Raw genomic sequence first — 20,430 nt, forward strand, 5'->3', positions numbered from 1 at the left:
AGAGATAAAAACCCCAAGTGTTTAGTGTTGACGAAAGACAAACAGCCCAAAGGTTAACACTCATTAAAACCTGATACAGGGGATTTCCCATCTAGCTTGAACCATTTGTATTCATTTAGAGTTTGTGCAGCAACTTAGCCTTGAGTAATTTAAAATCTCAAACCTTCTGTTTTCTACATATTTTAATATCTTGTTACCAGTCACTGATGCAGCGTTCAGGTCTCTCTTCTGTGGAACCAGCTCCCACTTTGGCTAGAGGACACGGACAGCCCCTTTACTTTTAAGATTAGGCTTAAAACTTTAACTTAGTTATGCGGCACTAGGCCTAGGCTGCTTGGAGCTTCCCATTATGCACTGATTGTTTTTTCTTCTCTCACATTTTTTTACTCTCTGTCTGTTTATAGACTGCTTTACATTTAATCATTAGTTCACGTCAAACTCCGGCTCTCTTCCACAGTGTGTATTTTCCCTGTCTTCCTCCCCCTCAACCATCTGCTGCAGGTTTCTGTTAAAAGGGAGTTTTTCCTTCCCACTGTCACCGAGTGCTTGCACATAGGGGGTCATCTGTTGGGGTTATTTCTCTACTGCTGTAGATCTTTACCTTGTATTGCTGTGATTTGATTTGATTTGAATGTTTCTTTTGTTCTAAGTTCAGTTAGATTGTGCAATGCAAATAATTACATCTGAACTGTAGAATGAGAAAACAACAATATAAAATCTCATTCATGCATTGGAAAGAGGGCATAAAGAGTAGTGACTACAAGGTCTGAGCTGCACGTCTCACCTTAGTATGGACTTGACTGATAGTGTTTTTGTTGGGCTGTAGGGAAGGGAAATCTTCAGAGTCCCCTGTGTGAACAAGAGTGACACAGATCAGTGATTATCATATTATAACATAGTGGGTTTTATACATCTGTTCATTTTGGAAATAATTAGTACATTTTTTGGTGTGTGTATTTAGAAATTCAGACCACAAAAGAGATTTTTCAACTACTCGCAGAATAATTACAGAGGACTTAAAAGATTAAACAGAAGCAATTCAAGAGAAGACAAAGTTGTTCTGTTCAACAACAACATCCTGTACCAGTTAGAGTCTGACAGAAACAAGATAAATCAATGTGATCAGGCAGCGGAGGTGCATCACCCTAATCAGGTTCCAGACGAGGCTGGAGGGCAAAATTAGATCCAAGCTATCTTGGTCATGAAACTGAATCACAGAACTAGATGCACACCATAATAATCATGCATCTCTCTCTAACACACACACACACACACACACACACCTACACAAACGGTGACTCAAAAGTGGAGTAGCATAGTGCCTTAAAGACTATTTTTAAGGGACTTTGCACATTTTGTGCTTTTCCGTGTTTAGATCTGAGGAACAAAAAACACACCTCCCACAACTGTTTAATTAAGCAGAAAATGTCTGTGTTCAGGATTAATCTTTGCACCAGTGTGCTAAAACTTTTAATACCTGCACTTTTAGTTGGAGACTTTATATTTTATGGGAATTTAGACTCCACGACTTTTTTGTTGATCATGTCATTGGGCTGCAGCTATTTGATGAAACTATTGAAAAGTATCTCAGCATTTATCGGTCCAACAGTGAGAAACTGCTTACAATACAATGAAATGCAGTCATGTCATATGATACAGTTTGCTGAAAATGCTTTCAATTAATGATACCTGCAAAAATATAAAACCTTATATATCATTTTACTCAGAAAAAAAAGTATTGCATATATCCTGAACAGTGTTGGGAAGGTTACTTTTAAAATGTATTCCACTACAGATTACAGAATACATGCCCCAAAATGTATTTTGTAACGTATTCCGTTACGTTACTCAATCAGAGTAACGTATTCTGAATACTTTGGATTACTTAATATATTATCAAGCTTTTTACAACTACATGAATGTACTATTGCTGTGTGATTTATTACTATTACTGAAGGTTATTCGCCATACTAATACCAACCAGATTTTTAAATCTTAATATAAAATGAGTAACAGTAGGTGGACATTAGGTAAGGCTGCACTTTTTGGATCGATCTCGTATAGAAAACTATTCCGCGTGTATATAAAACAGGCCCACAGCTCCAAAAGGGACCTCTGGCTAATACGTCAGTTCTGTGTCGGGCTCGTAGCCGAAAACTAGCTTTACTTTGTTGCCTGCGTCAACTTTGCCAGCGAGAGACAGAGAGAGGCGTTGAAAGGCTGCTGCAACGGAACTTATTGTTTCGGAGGAAAACACGAACACGGTGTACAGTCGAGTCTTAATAGCTTGCTGGGCTACACTGTCCATGAGGCTACATTCTTTAGGGCTATGCCAATAACACTCTGCCTATTGCATTCATATTAAATAAGTTTTTGAACAATAATTTTTGAAAATATTTCGTCACGTCATTATTTGGGCCGCAAGTAGGGGTGACATGGGTCGAGAGATTGAGACACAGGCCTCTTAATGCGTGTTTTGTTTCCACCGGCGTGGAATTACCAAAAATAGAGAGGGGACAGCATGACATATGAAACAGGAAAAGACCGCCGTGTAATCCAGTTACTTCAACAAAGTAACTGTATTCTGAATACCACCTTTTTAAACGGTAACTGTAACGGACTACAGTTACTCATATTTTGTATTTTTAATACGTAACGGTGGTACATGTATTCTGTTACTCCCCAACACTCATCCTGAAGGTCTAAGAGATGTGACGCATTTAAAATTACTGCTGCTAGGTGCATAGACAGTGAACTCACCGTCTTTCTCCAGAGGATGGCTCGGTACTGGGGAACACGTTGGTTGTTCTGGTCCGAGAGGACCACCGATAGGTAGAAGGGATTCTTCTCTGCATCCGTGCCCACATAATTTTGGTGGACTATGGTGGACAGAGATCATTTACAGATATGATTAAGATTAAGAGATCAAGATTATTCAACTGATTAACTTATACAATAGTAAAATGGATATTAAATCAAAGCCCTGCCATAATTTTTACTCTAGATGCAGGAAAAAAATGATAAATTGAGCTGGAAATTTCTGCCTCCTATAACATTTTGGATTTGGTCCTTACATAAACAGCTAATCCTATACAACACAACACTCCAACAGCATCTGTAATCACTAATGGACAAATATCCAACCCATTCAATTTAAACAGAGGTACGAGATAAGGATAATCATCATCTCTTCTGGCACTTTTCATTGAACTTCTTGTCTCAGCCATAAGACAGACTGATGACATCATAGGTATAGCAACAAATTTACATAATCAAAAATTCAGTTTATATGCAGATAACATTCTTCTTTATTAACTAATCTGACAACTCACTTTCTGTCAGTCCACACTCTGATCAACTGCTTTGGAAAGTTCTATGGCTACTCAGTCCTCTGGTTGAAATCCAAGATTCTGCTTTTCAGCCATACACAGTGGGACGCTGGGACTTTGATTCATAAAATCCAAGAAGACTTTGACAGATGGACAGAGTAAGCTATCTACTTGAACTGACCCATGTTATTCCACCTCCAGGCTGGTTCTCCTGGTGTTAAAGTTTTGATTAGTTTAAGTTAAAAATTTAGATTTTTCTGTCATAGTAGGGGCCCAGTCATCTCTCTGCTGTTTTATCTGTGTTTTTAGTCTTTTTGTTGTTGATGTTTTTTCATTTTTTGTCTTCCTTCCTGCCTTTTCTTTCATTAAATTCTCTTCTTTCATTCAAAACCTAGAGTTACACAGATCGCAGCAGAGTCTCTGCCTCTTTGGTTGACAGGGTAACATATCCAAACAATGCCAAACAGCCATCCAAACCCAATTAGATGCAGGTTCTCTGCTGCCTCTTTCTTCGTCCTCACCTCAGCTAATGCTTTCTTTTCCTGTGTGTGTGTGTGTGTCTCTTTTATTCTATTTGGTTATAAGCTCTGTTTATTCCTAATCGGTGATGTTTTTAAGCTTAAGGTAAGCAGTAACGTGAAGCTGCGTTCCAATTATTGGCTTACTACTGAGCCTCGTTCTTTTTGAGCAGCCTCAAGAATTATTGTCATATTTAATGGAGTATAACAGGGAAACAGACACAGAAAGATTTATTCTTATCAGTAAGATGTGTGCCACTGTGGGTGTTTCATCAAACAGGAAGCTTGTGTTAAAGTAGCTGGCCTCGAGTTCATAATGTGTTGTTTTGTGCGATGCAGTCGACTCTGCCCGGGCTGTGAGACACAGATGGCTCAGCTGCGGTCCAAAACAGGTCGAGCCAAATTTCTTGCGACGTGGCTCATTTTTAAACTGCCCGTGCCATAGTATGATTAGACCCTGGCCAGAAGAGGAAAAAGATGCCTCTTATTCTGTTATTCCATAGCTGATAGTTTTCCTGTCTTAACTTTCCTTCACAAATATCTCTGCTCTTTACCTCACCTCTCAGCTGATCTTCCTCACTAAACTCATTACAGGGAAGCCTCAGCAATGAGCTTTTAAGACTATGGAAGTAATGCAGAGTGGGAATAATGCGGGTGGAGAAATTATGAAAAAGGTGCAGGACAGGTGACCAATACAAATAATTCCTAACAGCTTCTCACAGTTGCTAGGTTGCTGCACAGTCTCATTTCAGAAGCTAAGGGTAAAATTTTAATTGTGCTATCTTGTGCAGCGTTGTCTGTCTAGTGATACTGTATGTCCTTAGTGAGCTTTCTCCTTGGGTGACGTATTGGGCTGGAGTGTAGTTAAGACTCTCAGTGGGGATATGGTTAGATGAATGAAAAGCGGTGCATGAGGACAAGGCTGATAACAAGCTTCCAAATATGGAGGCATTTCTTGATCTATGTCATGCTAGCTCTGTGCGTGAGTGTATTTTTTTATACAGAGCACAGCAGAGAAGCACTGACCTTTTCCCAAAAAGTATTTAAAGAACCATCTGGTGTGGTACTCTGGATTCTCCAGATGGACATCGGTTCTCCTCCAGGTTCCTGGAGTGTAGTCCAAAGTCTGTTTCAAACACACACGCACACACGCACACACACACACAAACATATGCCACAATGTTATAATGATAGTCACAGCTTGAGTCACAGCAGTCTTCATTGTGGAAAACTGTTACACAATAAAACAGTACTGATTATATTACAGGGCAGGAAATCAGATACAGCAAAAGCAAGCTATAATGTAACTGTTTATTACTTGTATCATGGCTCTCAATTTAAAAATGTGGGAGGACTAAGGTTTGAGATTAAGAGAACCTTTGTCTTTGCGGATTGCATCACATCCTAAATAATACCAAAATGTTGGACAAAATCGAGGCAGTGAATCATAATAGGGCGGCCCCATGATAGAGATGCATTGTTGCTGCATTCTTGGAAATTGACTTAAAAAGGAAACAAAGATCAGCAAATGCAGGAGCTACTGTATTCGCAGTACTGGTCAGCGTTTGTTCTGCTCACTCAACTTATCTCTTGTCATACATACAGCTGACAGAGGACAAATGCCATAGCCACAAATAATTTTATGTACATGTGCATGTATTTCTTCACATAAAAATCTTCCTGATGTTTCCACAACAAATGTTTCACAATTAAAGCCTTAATAAGAAATGGGATGGCTTAGTATAAAAGGAATTTAATTAAACACAGATAAAAAGAAATGTTGAGGCTGTGTAAACAGGATAAAGCACTAACTCAAAAGGGACTAAAATATGACTATAGTTGTCAAAAAAAGGAATGACGTATATGATCAGTTTAAGCAGGTGAGGTAAATAAAGACCTGCCACAAGCGAAAAAAAATGTTTAAATTTCATCTTTTTTTCCCCACAAAAAACCCCACTAGACAGACGAGATAAAAAAAAATTTGAAATCCCTGTACCCTCTGAAGGTAGCCTGCAGCTAACGGCAGCTTCAAAGTTGGAACGTTTGCTTGCTGTGCTCGAGCTGACATTGCAAATCAATCATCACATCAATATGACAGCTCTGACCAATTTGTCAGTTTGTTTTCATGGGCTCTCTGGCACAAAATAAGGTTTATGATAAATGTGGCAATTCTACTTCCTCAGGGGAGAAAAAAAGTGTTTGCTGTGCTCTGGCACCGCACTAACCCCTGTGCATATCACTATAAAATAATGGTGTGTCCACCAGGAGTGTGTAGATTGCTTGATGTGAACAATTTCAGCAGCTACAGAAAGCAAACTGGCCTGCATTTAACAAGAAAAAAAACCCAACTATGGGAGAAAAGCCAGAATTTATGAAACAGGCCTGTTTAATCATCCGTTATTCATCTTGTGACCCCTTAGATATATCTTTTTGACCTAATGGATGAGTCATAAACCCAAATTTGGGAACCACATGAAGAAGCAATTCGTAGCGGCAGCTACATGAGTCATGTTAAAGGGATACTTATTGTCCTCTCTGCTGAGCATTAGATAAGAAAATCAATACCACCTTTATATAACATCGTAATTAGGAGTTTTAGAGGACCTGGAAGGTATTTTTTGTAACTTTGGACAGAACCAGGAAATCAGTTTTCCCATACTTCCAGTCTTTATATTACTCTACTCTAGCCACCTCTTAAATTAGCTTTAATACTATTTAGTGAAAGAATGGCAAATGAAAAAGAGCTTAAAATATTATTTTATGAAATTTTCTGTCACCTTCAATCAGCTTGAGTTAAAACAGGCCCTCAAAACAATTACGGATCCAAAAATCAGCACAAGAAAACCTTGAGAGCCAGACTGAGACAAGAGGCTTGTGTGTGATATAGTGCGCACCTCGTCTGAGGAGCCATTCTCCACCCTGAAGCGTCCCGCCCTCTGAATGGCCCCATCTGCATCACTGGATATCAGCTGAGAGGAAGACAGAGACAGACATAGTGAGAGGGAGACATGGTCAAAATTAGACACCTGATAAACAGTGACTTGTGGCAGACAGTAATAAACCGACTATAAATACACCAGAGCCCGCTGCACTCACAGAAAAAAGAGGAACCGTGGTGAAACATCACCTCCATGTGACAACAGCAGCATTAGCAACCCCTTTCCATGAATATGTTACCAACTAACCCTCTTCACCCTTATTCACTCAAGTCTCCCTTCACTTTAGAAACAGTTTTTAACTTTTAAACTTTTCTCCTAATTTTCCTCAGGCACCCTCTACTTATCACCACAATTATCTGTCTCATGCTGACTCACCTCTTACTACTGCAGCACTAGAGAGGAGACATCATGAGATGAAATGGGAAAGTTAATAGTGCGGAGACTGAGTGAAACAAGAGAAGACAAAGCCTGAGAGCAGCTCAGCTATCCTGTCTAACTGTGTACAGCTTCCAAAACCGGTCCCATATTTGGGCAAATTTTGATGCTTAGTCACTCTCTTGCAAAGAGTTGCAGCTGATTTTTGTGCAAAGTCAGTGATTCCAAATATGACCTAGAATCATCATCACGTCACCATTTCAATTTAAGCATTTCAGACCTGAGGTGTAGTTATAGTGTGCACTCCTGTAAACAGCCCATGATTCTGTAACTTGTAGAACCACCTTTAGCAGCAATAATTTAACAGTTTCTCACATCGCTTTGGAGGAATTTTGTCCCACTCTTCTACACAACATTGCATCAGTTTATTGACGTTTTTCAGGCAACCATTCACCGCACGCTTAAGATCCCAACATCACATTTCATTTGGGTGGAGGTATAACAACCCAAATAATGACCTCTCCACCGCTGTGCTTGGCAGTTAGTGTGAGGTGTTTGTGGTGATATGCAGAAGTGTTGTGGTTCGTTCAGACGTACCATTGTGAACATGAGCTGTGCTGGATTTAGAGAGAAGAGGCTTCTTTCTAGCAACCTTTCTAAGCAGAACATACTAGTTCAGTCTTTTTCTAACTGAACTGTCATGAACTTTATCATTTAACATGCTAACTGAGTCTGAGATGTAGCTCTCCAGGTTTTTTGTAGTTTCTCTGAGCATTGCACAGGCTGATCTTGGGAGAATTTTCTGGGATGTCTTCTCCTTGGAAGATTATTGCACTGTGACAACACACATCTGAATGCTGCCACCAAATTTTTCGCTTTAATACAAGTGCTTAGGCCCTCCTAACTCCCTTGAACGCAGCACAGATGTGTAGGTTTTTCAGACGACTATAGCAGTAGACAGTAATTTGAGTCTTTTAAAGCATTTATAATGAGTCCATGAGTCTAGCAGGAAAGATGAATGGCCTGCGCAGGTCAAACAACAGTCAAATTGAACATTTCCACTAATCTCGATTAAACTAAGTCATTAAGCAATTGCTACTACACATCAAACTACACAAAATACACACTGAAAAATCCTTCACAATATCTTAAAGTAATATGGTGTTAATATAAGCCCATTACACTTGGCTTGCAGAATTGTTTTTGTTTGCAAATGTGTGTATGTGTCTTTCTATGATTATCTTTTATAAATGTGTATAAACAAATGCTGTGAAGTTATCTTTATAAAAGATCAAGAATATCAATAAGATCAATGATATATAAAGAAAAATAGTCAGTTTTGCTGTTTTTTTGACTACTTTCTTCTTGTCCGTGTGGACACATGTAAAACTCCTTTCAGTCTATTACTCTTCACCTCCTGATTCCTCTTTTAAACCCCCATTTCCATCATGGTAACTGATGCTCTGTTATCAGGCAACACATCAGAGACTCTTTCCTCCCATACTGCACTTCCTTTGACCTTTGCCCTTTGATCCTGTTGACTGCTGTGCTTTATTTTACTGTCCTCGTCAGAGGTCTCTGATCTGCCAATACATTAAAAAAAAAAAAGACAGATCTGGCGTGGATGTGTATTCCTGCATGTGTTGTGATACATCCAGATGGCTAGAAATGGTTTGGAGAAGCCAAGCAAAAAGACGATGACAAGCTAGGTCCTGAGAGGTAAGGAGCAAATACAGAAAACGAATAAACAGCATCCAGTGTCGCTGACCTACAAAGTTAAAGAGTTCACAACTAATGCATGAAGCAGGAGGAAAGCAAGTGTAACAATCACCTATACACAACAAGATCATGGTCAAAAGCAGAATAAGACTATAAAGCAGGACTGTGCACTCGTTACCTCAGATAAAGCTCAAAGTAGAGTGTGATGCTGTAAGGGGTTATGAACAATGATAAACTAATAACCAACACAATATTCTGAGTGGCTGCCAAAGCCTGTGCAAAACCTGGACAAGGCACAATGCTGATCTGTATGAAGAGTGGGTGGTGTGCCCCACTTCAACAGCTCATTAGATCATGACGGCCAGTGCAATGATGAACAAGAGTGATGAGAGAGCATTTATCATGGAGAGAGAGAGACAGAGGGTTCAAGTCCACTCAAAACATTCCTGTGGGTAAGTGAGGATAAAAGGCAAGAGCTTTGCATCCTAAATAAAATCATTAATAACCGTCACTCTGACTTTATTGTTCACACTAAATTAAATCTGATATGGAGTACTGTAGCTGGGGTTTTGGTGCAAAGCTCTTAAATTAAATTTTGCAACTGGCTCTACATTGGGTTGGGTTGAAAATAGGCATTCGCATTGTAACAAGGCTAGTAAGGAAATTGTGGGTTTTATTTATATGCCATCCTCAGAGTTTTTGCCTATCGAGCATACAAGCTACTCTTCTGTATCTGTTACTTTGTGACATTAACTGTAAATTCACGTGTTTTGTGCATTGTATGCTGCAAAAGTCATTCGTGATAAAGGATGTCTTCATCTTTTTGGGCTTTCTTCAAATAACTGACTAATCTAAGTTTAATCTGAGCTGATTTAATAATAAACTTTATAAATGCTTCTGTAAGTGAGACCCTTGTATCCTTTGGTTTCAGTGATTGCTTATCCAAGTGGTATGCAAAACAATTTTAAAAATGCTGTTCTGACATGGTATGTGTACACAGTGGGGATGCCAACAGAATAAGTGAGGCAAGCAGTGTTTGCTAAAAACAGACATCATGTTTGCATTAGAGCTGGGCGATATGAGATTTTTTCATATCACGATATGTTTTTTTCATTTCAGGCGATAACGATATCTATCACGATATAAGCCAAATAACTATATTTGTAAGATTTAAATGTGCCGTTGCTCACAAGTAAAATGTGAAATAATCAGCAGCTTGTTTTTATTTAAATATTTATTTCCCATAATAAGTTCAACAGGGTAGATGTACTTAAGGAACATGAGACTTTTTCAGATAAATAAAGGCAAATATTGCAAACTACACAAAAGGCAGCCACTAAAGCGTTTAAGTTTCAAAACAGAACAAACAAAACAGAGTAAATTGTCAATTCCACTTAGAAACAAAATATTAATTCTAAAAACAAATCTTAGTTTGTTTTACAGAAGAACAGACAAAACTGACTAACTTTTGTCAATATCAAATAAACTGAGAACTAAAAGGAAATTCTCAATCTCTCCTTGTTGTATAGCTTAGCTTTTCAAACAGTTTTAACAGTTACTTTAGTCTGACAAAAGCCGAATGACGAATTAGCGCTTCCAGTCAGAGACTGAGGCTACGTCCACACGTACACGGGTATTTTTGAAAACGGAGATTTTCCATTTTCGTTTTAAAAAATAATCCCGTCCACACATAAAGGCAGAAATGAAGGAAAACGCTGCTATGAACATGCCAAAGCAGCAGGTGGCGCTAGATTCCTAACCGTGCAGAAATGTTGGCCAATCAGAAGTCTAGAAGCCTCGGTGGGAAAAAGTAAACAAAGCTGGGGCATAGAAGCAGACCCGAGTCGTATGTGTGGAGGGACAGTAACTGTGTGTATATGTAAGCATTTAAACACTGCAGAGAGTAGAATTAACAGTAACAGTATTGTAGAAATTCATTTCACCGAAACAATAACGTGGCGCAGTGTGACGCATGCACCAGTTTATTGTATTTCCAGACTTGCTTTCGGCACAATTTACAGTGCACGCTACTCTATTTTTGTCAGACTTGAAATAGCCGAAATACCTTCACACTACGGAACTTCTATGGCTCTTCCGTTTGACAATCTCTCCGGCATTGGAACCATCATCTGTTTTCTCTTCGGTCACGCTCGGTTGATTTTTCTAGTCGGCACACTCATTTCCTCCATTACGCGCTGGCTCCATTACCCGCTGGCTGCTTCCCAAACAAACACACGTGCGGCTTGGCACTTGTGCTGTACGTAACAAGTCACGCGACGTGACGCTGCGGCTGTGATTGGTTCGGCTCTGCGCTACTTAATTTGGATTGGCTGACCTTTTTTTTTTTTTTTTTTTGAGGACAAGAGCGGCGAGGTCTATCGCGATAGCTTAATTTCTCTATCGAGTAAAAGTTATATCGCGATACATATCGTTATCGTTCTATCGCCCAGCTCTAGTTTGCATCCATCGTGTAACGTCATGCCATCTTTTGGCCATACTTGACTATTGTCTCTGGAACCTAGCTTGACTACAAGCCTTTCACTCTGCTGTGTAGGTCATTTTCCTGGGCGCTGCTAGCAAGAGCAGAAGTCTTGCAAACTGAAACAAGGGAAGCAGTATTTTGGCTCTTTTTGTGAGCACATCAAGGATTTACCTGTGATCCTTAATGGAGGATTGTCAAGAGACTAACCACAGACAATTTTGTGAGTTGTACCTCCCTCAGCTTCCACTGTTCAGAGATCAGTTATGATACTGCATTCAGTACTATCTATAACTGTGTAGATGTATATGGAAACTCTAAACTGAGGTAGCTGTAACAAGAAAGCAATGAGAAAATGACACTATGATTAATATCTGAACGGAAACATCTGCTGTGTGGATTTAGGATGTTTTGCGAAGCAGTTTTTAACAACTCCTTTTGCATGCTTGGAAGCACCAGCATCATGACTCAGGTGATGGAGAGTAGGCTCCATATGTGAAGTCTACAAAAAGCATCTTCAGATTAAGCTCAACCGGAAAACAACAAGCGTCCCTGGCTAATATCTAGCTAGCTATTTACAACGCTTGCTAAAACACAATTTTAAAATCACAGTCACCCTAACCCTTAAGTGAAATAAATCTCAAACCAGTAAAAGCTATACGATCTTTTATTAAGGGCTCTGTCTGAAGGTGCTGGCAGTTGAACCAATTTAGCTCAACTGCAAGGTCATGATGAAAGATGCTAGTAAATTCTGATAACCACCACAGAAAGCAAACAGTTAACCTTGCATGAGTGGAAAATGAGTCCGTCTGTTTGCTGTAACTCAAAGAACTGAGACACCTTAAGTGTCAGACTCATTGCAAAAGAAATGGGAGATCTGTAAGTGTTATGTGCATTTATGCAGACTATACTGTAGGCTTGTTGAATTTGATTAAATTGGTGATTCAAAAAAGAATTCTAACAACATATTTGCAACATTTTTCTTATTAATATGACAGTGATTTCACTCCGCCCTAATGTGCACACAAGTACAGCACTATAGCTGCATTTACTTCCTTAGGTAAGTGTATATAATGGCATATTAAAATCAATACAGACCAAAGCATGTTTACTGCAGGTCTGAAGCTCTTCTTTGCAATAACTCATTTTGTTATAGAATAAACTGATGAAAATAAGATGTTCTCTCTTTTTATATGCATATTAAAAGGCATCAAAATTCCCTGCACATTTTCGCATGCCGGGGTATGGACCTGTACGTGCCCATGTTTATGGGTGAATGAATGAGCATTGCGACTCTGTTAACATCTGTATTTTGTATTCGAGTGCTGAAAATGGAAAGTAAATGTCGAAGCTGTAGGCCACCATCTTCCTCTATTTTTCGTGCCTCCTGCAACATTAACTGTCCAATCGCAAGATAATGGAGGGGAAACCAATGTAGCGTTCATACAGAGCAATGCACTACCTCCCTGGTGGATGTGTTTGTGTGTGTGGCTGGATGTGAAGAAAAAAGGAGAGAGACATTCAGTATTAATTGTGTTTTTAGGTAAGTGTTTGTGCTGCAGTGTGTGAATAGGCTTTCAGTTGTTATGGGGTGAAAGAAAGAAAAATGTCAGAAGAAAAGAGAGATTAAGCTCTCTGGGGAGTCTGTGTGTGTGTTTTTGTGTGTTTCTGTGTGTGTCTATGTATTGTGTAGCCACTGCTTTTAAATCATGGAACAGAAGAGTGGCAAAGAAGAAAAAGCTGCATTCCAACGATACCCGGTGGGCTGGAGGAGGCAAAATGAGGGGCAACAGGGGAAAAGGGGGAGCCTGTTATGCTTCTACGCTTTAACAAACAACTCATAAAACACCTCGACACTGCTGGGAACAATACTGGAGACACAGGACCAAACCTATATACGGTGGGGGAAGTAATTATTTGATTCCCTGCTGAATTCCAAAGAAATGAACAGTCTTTAATTTTGATGGAAATTAAATTTTAATCGATGCCGAATACCAATCCAAAATGCAAAAAACAAAAACCACATTACATAAGAGTTAACAAAATTGATTTGCAAGTCAGTAACTGTATATAAAATTATAACTGTATATGTAAATAAGTATTGGATGACCAAGTAAAACATGACTTAATACTTGGCGGAGAAACCCTTGTTGGCGAGCACAACGATAAGACGTTTTTTGTAGCTGGTCACCAGGTTTGCAGACATCTCAGGAGGACCCACTTGTCTTTACAGAGGCTGCAGCTTGGCAACTTGAAGCTTCTGCTCCCTCCACAGATTTCTTACAGAACTGAGGTCTGGAGACCGACTAGGCAACTCCATGACCTTAATATGCTTCTTTGTTGCCTTGGTGGTATGTTTTTGGACACTGTCACACTGGAAGACCCATCCATGACCCATCTTCAGTGTCTGGCTGAGGGAAGGAGGTTCTGATCCAAGATTTCACAGTACACAGCATTTCTCCTCCTCCAACCACGGTAGGTTGATTTAATGCCTGAGAGCTTCATTTTGGTTTCATGTGACCACAGCGCTTTCTCCCAAGCCTTCTCTGAATCATTTAGATGTTCACTGGCAAACTTAAGGCAAGCCTCTATATGTGCCTTCTTGAGTAGGAGGATGTTGCAGGCACTGCAAGATATCAGTCCATTACAGTGTAGTGTGGTCACAATGGTCTTATTTGTGACTGCGGTCCCAACTGCCTTCAGATCATTAACAAGCTCCTCCGTTGTAGTTATGGACTGATCAATCACTTTCATCATGATCATCCTAATCCCAAAAGGAAGATCTTTCATTGAGCTCCAAATCGAAGGCGATTGATCATTTTATACTTCTTTCATTTCTGAATAATCAGGGCCAACTTAGATCAAATGCTTATTTTACTCAATGACAGGCAAATCAGTTTATAACTTTTACTCAATGTGTTTTTTCTCTCCAACAAAATGAAACTACCATAAAAATTAGAGACTGTTGATTTCTTTTAAAGTGACCAAACTTACTAATTCAACAAGGGATCAAATGATTATTTTCCCCACTACATAGAAGGGAAAAAATGTTAGAAGCCAAGAGAGGTGCATAATGACAACACAAAGTTGAGCGGTGAAAGAATAATGGATATCTCCACAATTCTTAATCTCATGAATTTAAGAGGCTTTGGAGGCTTTATGGATGAAGCACACTCACACTCCCTCTTACAGACACACTTAAACAGCTCACATTTTAGGGCACGACTTGAGCATTTCACACGTACACAATCGAGCTCGTACTGGAGCCTCTGATTTCCCCCGAGGCCCACGGGACAAAAAAGAGATGCAGTGCAGAGAGACATGTGTGGGGGATGTTAAATCAATACTTTTGTGACTGCTGATAGATAATTGATCTCATCAGCGGGCCTGTTCATGCACACCCACAACCCTCCAGGAAAGCAGGAAACACAGAGGCGTAGTTCAGTAGAGCAGGAGAGGATGTGAAAGAGGGCAAGGAGGGAATAGCACGGGGAGGGAGAAAAAGGAGAGAGGCAGGTGCACACTCAGTGAGAAGATATAAAAAAAGACACTGAAAGAATTAAGATGGAGATTAGGAGTGGGAAAAGAGAGAAGCAGAAACTGCTAAAGAAAAGGACTGAGCGAAAAAACGGGAAGATTAAACAGAGTTCCTTGATTAAAAATAAGTCACTGAATGGGAAGAAGTTGTCAAAAGAATCATGGAAATTCAGTCTCTTCTTTTCACCTTCCTCTTGGTCTACGGTAATAAAACTCTTCATTGTGTTTTTTATTCAGATGAATTACAGATGCACAGTGGAAGGAGTTGAAGCACTATTAATTGCTCCCATATAATAAGTTATGTAACTTAAAATTGAAGCACTTCATTAGCTTGGATCAGCATAAAACCCTCCTTCTTCAATCAGACCAAATTCAGTCAGGAAATGCAAACTGAAGCTCACGAAAAAAACAAAAAAACATCAGCTGTACAAGCTGTTAGTCTGCAAAAGAAGCAAAATAATGTGGTACTGATATGACATTGAGCAAACTAAACTCTGCCATGCAATATTCCTGAAAGCTCTTAAGAAGGTGCCGATCTTCTAAAAAACACTGCTGGTAGTCTGATTCCTCTGACAGATATCCATTTTGTGCTTTTTTGTAATTATTGGTACACAGGATTAAGCTATAAGAGTCTACATAGAATTGTTAGCAGGAGCATTTTATTTTCACTTTCACTTTTTATGAAACATGAACGGGGTGCAGGGCAAAAGACACACTGTGAAGCCAGATTTTAGTAATAACTACATGCAAAGCAGTGTATAAACATATGGAGAGAATAACTTTTCAGTACATTATGGGAACTCTCCAGCAGCTTACACCTATTGGAGCATAGCTAAGGAAGGGTTCAGGGTCACCCGATCCATCTCGGACTATAAGCTTTATCAAAAAGTAAAAGCTTTAAGACTAATCTTTTACTTTTAAATATCCTAGGAACCATGAGTGTTGGTAACTGTTTGCCTCCCTCCTTATTTATGCGCCCCCCTCTTCTCCTGTGGTGCTGACTCAGGTGACTCAGCACAGAATACAAAAGCTGGGAGAACAACAGGCAGCCCCAGTGAGCCATTTTCAATGTTGTGAGTGACAGTGAGTGGCTGTGTGCAAAGGAAAATGTTTTGCTTTCTTTGGAATTTTATTTTGGGGTTTTCGATAGATGTAGTGGCTTCCCCTGGAGCCTATCCCATCTATCATGGGGTGAGAGGCAGCTTATACCCTAGATGGGTCACCAGTCTATTGCAGTGATATAACTTGTTGTGAACTTGCCTTATTTGACTATTTTCAACCGGATACTTTTAAGGTTTCCTCCCCTCATCCCGTGGCCATTCTGCAAAATGTAGCGATCAGTGATAGTTGTGATTTATTCAGTAAATATAAGCTAAACAAAAAAGGAAAAAAAACAGCACCCACCCACCTCTGCTCATTACTGACTTTTTAACTATTTCCATAACATGAATACCAGTAACATAACAGTCAAACGTGTGGATGAGTCACTTTGAGTCTGTACTCACGACCCAAATATCAGTCACACCTATCAAATTCAAATTCAGATCAGATATCGGTCCAATCCTGACTCAACACGACAAAAGGATAATCTATGCAGCAAATCCATTTAATTCAAATCTGTGTTGTTCTAAGTTTACTACACTATGGGTCACCAGCAGTGCATTGATTTGGAAAGAAGGGAAAAAAAGGATCAGCACAACCACCCACGACATCAGGCTTCTTAGCCTGTCTTCAATAATTTGCATAACACAACACAACTGTGCTGGAACATTAAAAAAAAAGGCAATTTGTGGCTGTTTGATCTTTTCTCAACTTTCTGCAAAGAGCCCACAATTCAATTTAGCAATGCAACAAGTCACCCCTTTTAAAATGATTACGACTCGAGACGACCGAAGCCTGAAACACGTACGTGTGATTCTGGCTTAATGGATAAACACTTCAGTGTCTGCGTCACAAAAGCAAAACTACACACAGCATACATCTATTTGCTTTTATCTTAATTGCCACTTGTGGCCAAAGGGTCTTCTGCTCGGCCGAATTTATGCAGTTAATAAGCAGACGAACAGACGCGTCGCAAACAGTGTGATACACGCTGAGAGTGGGAATAAATGCAGTGTGACAGTGCAGTCAAAAGCCTCTGAGGCAATGACAGTAACACTGGTAGGCAGGTGGGAGCGGAGCCGTCTGCTCACCAGTCGCTGTGCAAGACTGACAGCTAACCTCTCAGCACACACACGCACCAATTCTGCCAGTAGTGCCAGTCTCATTTAATGTTGTGCACTGCGGCACATCAAATAGCACGAAGCTAAGGCAAATACAATGTCCGCACGCAGAAAAAATTACCATGAGAATGTGTGTCTGAAGGGTTTTATCCTATTCTTTTTTCCATTTGGCTCACCAGAGACTGCCAGCAAAGCTCGAAGGTTTGCTTCCCGTTACATATGGAGTAAAAGTAACACAGGATTTCAGTCAGTCAAACATGGCGGTGGTAGTGTGATGGCCTGGGCTGGTTTGCTGCTTCAGGACCTGGACAACTAACAGAAAATTCTCAAGGAGAATATCTAACCATCAGTTCATGGCCTGAAACTCAAACTCACATGGGTTATGCAGCAGGACAATAGTCTGAAACACACCAACAAGTCCACCTCTGAATGGCTAAAAAACAAAACAGTTTGGGAGTTTTGGAGTCAGTTATTATTAATGCTTGAAAACCCTTAAATTTGTCTGAAATAAAACAACTCTGCAAAGAAGAATGGGTCAAAATTCCTCCACAGCGATGTAAAGACTGATTACCAGTTATCACAATTGCTGAAATTGTCATTTTTGCTCCCAAAACCCAATCAGGGTTTAGAAGGCAATTATTGTTTCACACTAAACCAAGTAGGTTTGGATAGTTTTTTTTTCCTTTGATAAATGAAATCATTTAAAAATAGCATTTTTTTTAAATTTACTCGGGTTATCAGGTTAAGATTTGTTTCAGATCATCACCTGAAAGTGTGCAAATATGTCAAAACCCCCAATAAAAAATCAGGAAGGGAGCAAAAACCTTTTCACACACTGCAACGTCACAACTCTTGTCAGGTTTATTCCACACTGCATGTGATGCATGTCGGTGTGAGGCGGTGCACACACAGTGAAACTGAACTCATCAACCATGGTAACAGTAAACATGCACAGGAAATAAGAAAAAACAAACAAGGACCCCGTTTAATATGATGCTGATGTCCACCTTTAACAGCAGAGCACTCTAGTGACTCTTCGGTGTTTTCACCATCAAATGATTTTAACAGTACAAAGTGTCTTATAATGCAAGCAGGCTGAAATGAAACTGGATCCTATACATATCTATATAGTGTCTTAGTTGTGTGTGCTCAAGAGTGAATCATATCATACATTGTAGGGAGCCCTGCTACCACTGCTTCCATGATGCCAAAAATAAAACAGACAGGGTGAGTCATGGCTCTGCTTATGCTGGTCTCTCTTATTAGGGAGTCCCTGCTTTGAATCAATATCTTCTAGTTGTGACATTTGAAAACATGTTCTTTAGTACTAAAAGAACTAAAATAAACCACCATCAAATCCGTGCCCCAAAAAGAAAGAATATGAAGAGTGAAGCCACTGGAGCCTATCCCAGCTGTCATAGGGGGAGAGGCAGGGTACACCTTGGACAGGTCACCAGTCTGTTGCAGGGCTAACACTAAGATACAGACAACTATCCTTACTCATATTCACACCTATGGACAATGTAGAATCATCACTTAACCCAACCCCGCTAACTGCACTGTACCCGGAGAGAACCCACGCAAACTCCACACAGAGTAATGATGCATATAGTGTAGTCACGTTTCCTTATGCAGCAAATGGTGAGATAATCGATAATTATGTCCATGCATGTGGGGTTTAGGGCCCATTCAAGCCAGTGTATTGAGAGTCTTATCAAAACTATGAATGCAGAAAAGTACCATTAGATTTTGATCCACCATTTGGAAAAAATGTAACTGGCAACAGCTTTGTTTTATCAATATGATAATGATCACAAACACACTGCCAATCCAGTAAAAACATATCTGAATAGAAAAACACAAAATGGAACACTATCTGTCATGGATTGGCTTCCCTAGATCCTGGACTTCAACATTGCTGAAGCAGTGTGGGATCATCTTGACAGAGAACACAGCAAAAACACTGCAACTCCCCAAACAAAGCTTTTTTATGCCTTAACTTCATCCTTCTTGTGCGTCATTGCAAGTGAGCCCCAAACTTAGTCTCTGCAGAAAGCTTTGACCTCAACGTTGTCATCTCTGCTGGACACTACTCTGCCCACATTAACATCACACCACCATAGGCGCCACAGGTGAAGCCACAGCATCACCCTCACAGAGTGCTTGCAGCTCTGACAGCCCAGCAGACGTGCACTGAAGCATCTCAAAGATAGACATAAAATATGAGTTACATCATTTTAACAATCACACACATGACTGGTAATTATGTGACTTTTAGGACAATTGAATAATTCTTTGAAGGAAATGTCAGGACCTAATAACCTTCCAACACCACACTAGGGACACAAACAGACACAGAGCACATCGATTCAATGCTGTCAACACAAAGAGCTGTTTGTTGGCTAAAAGGCAACATAACCTGAATTACCACAGACTCGTTCCCGACCTTTGCACAAGCCTCCCCCAGAGACATACAGCCTTAAGCAGCATGAGTGCCAGACTTGACAAAAACACTTTCTGCTGTATGTTCACACACACGCAATTATATTTCTTCTCCCACAGAAAGCCAAGAGCTTAATTTCACTACGGAGTTGAGGCGCAAAAATATACCACAGGTAATGTAGTAATGTGGTTATACTCCCTGAGGTCCTTTGTGAATATAAAGGTAGTTTATCAAGCCCTGTATTTAATTTCCTTCTGCCCACTTCCTCGTTTCTTAACCATGCCATTTTGCCTTTTATCACACCTGAAATTGCCATGTGTTAATAACCGAATCATCCTGGATGAAATGATTATTTTGAAGTTTTATGTGAATTTGTTTGAGCACCAATAATTAGTTGAATTATGTAACCTGAAACCTGTAATAAATCTGTAATACACTATAATAGCATTAGAAAAGCACAAAGGTGGTTGTACTAAAGTTTATTATGATTAACATACACAGCCTATCCAGCTTCCTTCAGAGCATATGGATGAAGCTGTTAACCATTCTGTTAAACTAAACTTCAAAAGTAAATCTCTAGAAGTTAGACTTAGGGCATATTCTCATGGCAGTTAAACAAATGCATATTATGAATGTTTGTTTTTTTTGCTCAGACTCTGATGAGATGATCAACAGTACAATACTATAATTGCAAGCATCCAGTTAGCTTAGCTTAGCATGGAAATTGGCAGAATAGGCAAGCAGCTAGAGGGACTCTGTCCTTCTCATTGTGATGTTTCCAGGAAAGCGTGAACACCTGAGCAATTAGCCATTGCACCTGGCTAAGAAATTGTTCCGACACCTAACTCTACAATGAAAACTGTAGCTTT

The 20,430-nt window shown here is 39.8% G+C and overlaps 1 protein-coding gene across 4 annotated transcripts in view; it reads right to left on the reverse strand.

Moving 5' to 3' along the window:
• garnl3 (GTPase activating Rap/RanGAP domain like 3) overlaps positions 1-20,430 on the reverse strand; it is an 87,559-nt gene that overhangs the window by 29,794 nt on the left and 37,335 nt on the right. For all 4 annotated transcript variants that reach the window (XM_086301198.1, XM_086301200.1, XM_086301197.1 and 1 more), the window contains exons 3-6: positions 6,742-6,816; positions 4,874-4,973; positions 2,761-2,879; positions 785-849 (exon numbers count right to left, since the gene is read on the reverse strand). In XM_086301198.1, the coding sequence (XP_086157324.1) occupies positions 785-849; positions 2,761-2,879; positions 4,874-4,973; positions 6,742-6,816 (359 nt within the window). The remainder of the gene's footprint in view (positions 1-784; positions 850-2,760; positions 2,880-4,873; positions 4,974-6,741; positions 6,817-20,430) is intronic.

Source organism: Aulonocara sp. 'chitande type north' Nkhata Bay, linkage group LG7, assembly GCF_057382095.1.
Source record: "Aulonocara sp. 'chitande type north' Nkhata Bay isolate Kocher_YH1m ecotype deep benthic linkage group LG7, A_spYH_male_GT1.1, whole genome shotgun sequence".
NCBI lineage: Eukaryota > Metazoa > Chordata > Actinopteri > Cichliformes > Cichlidae > Aulonocara > Aulonocara sp. 'chitande type north' Nkhata Bay.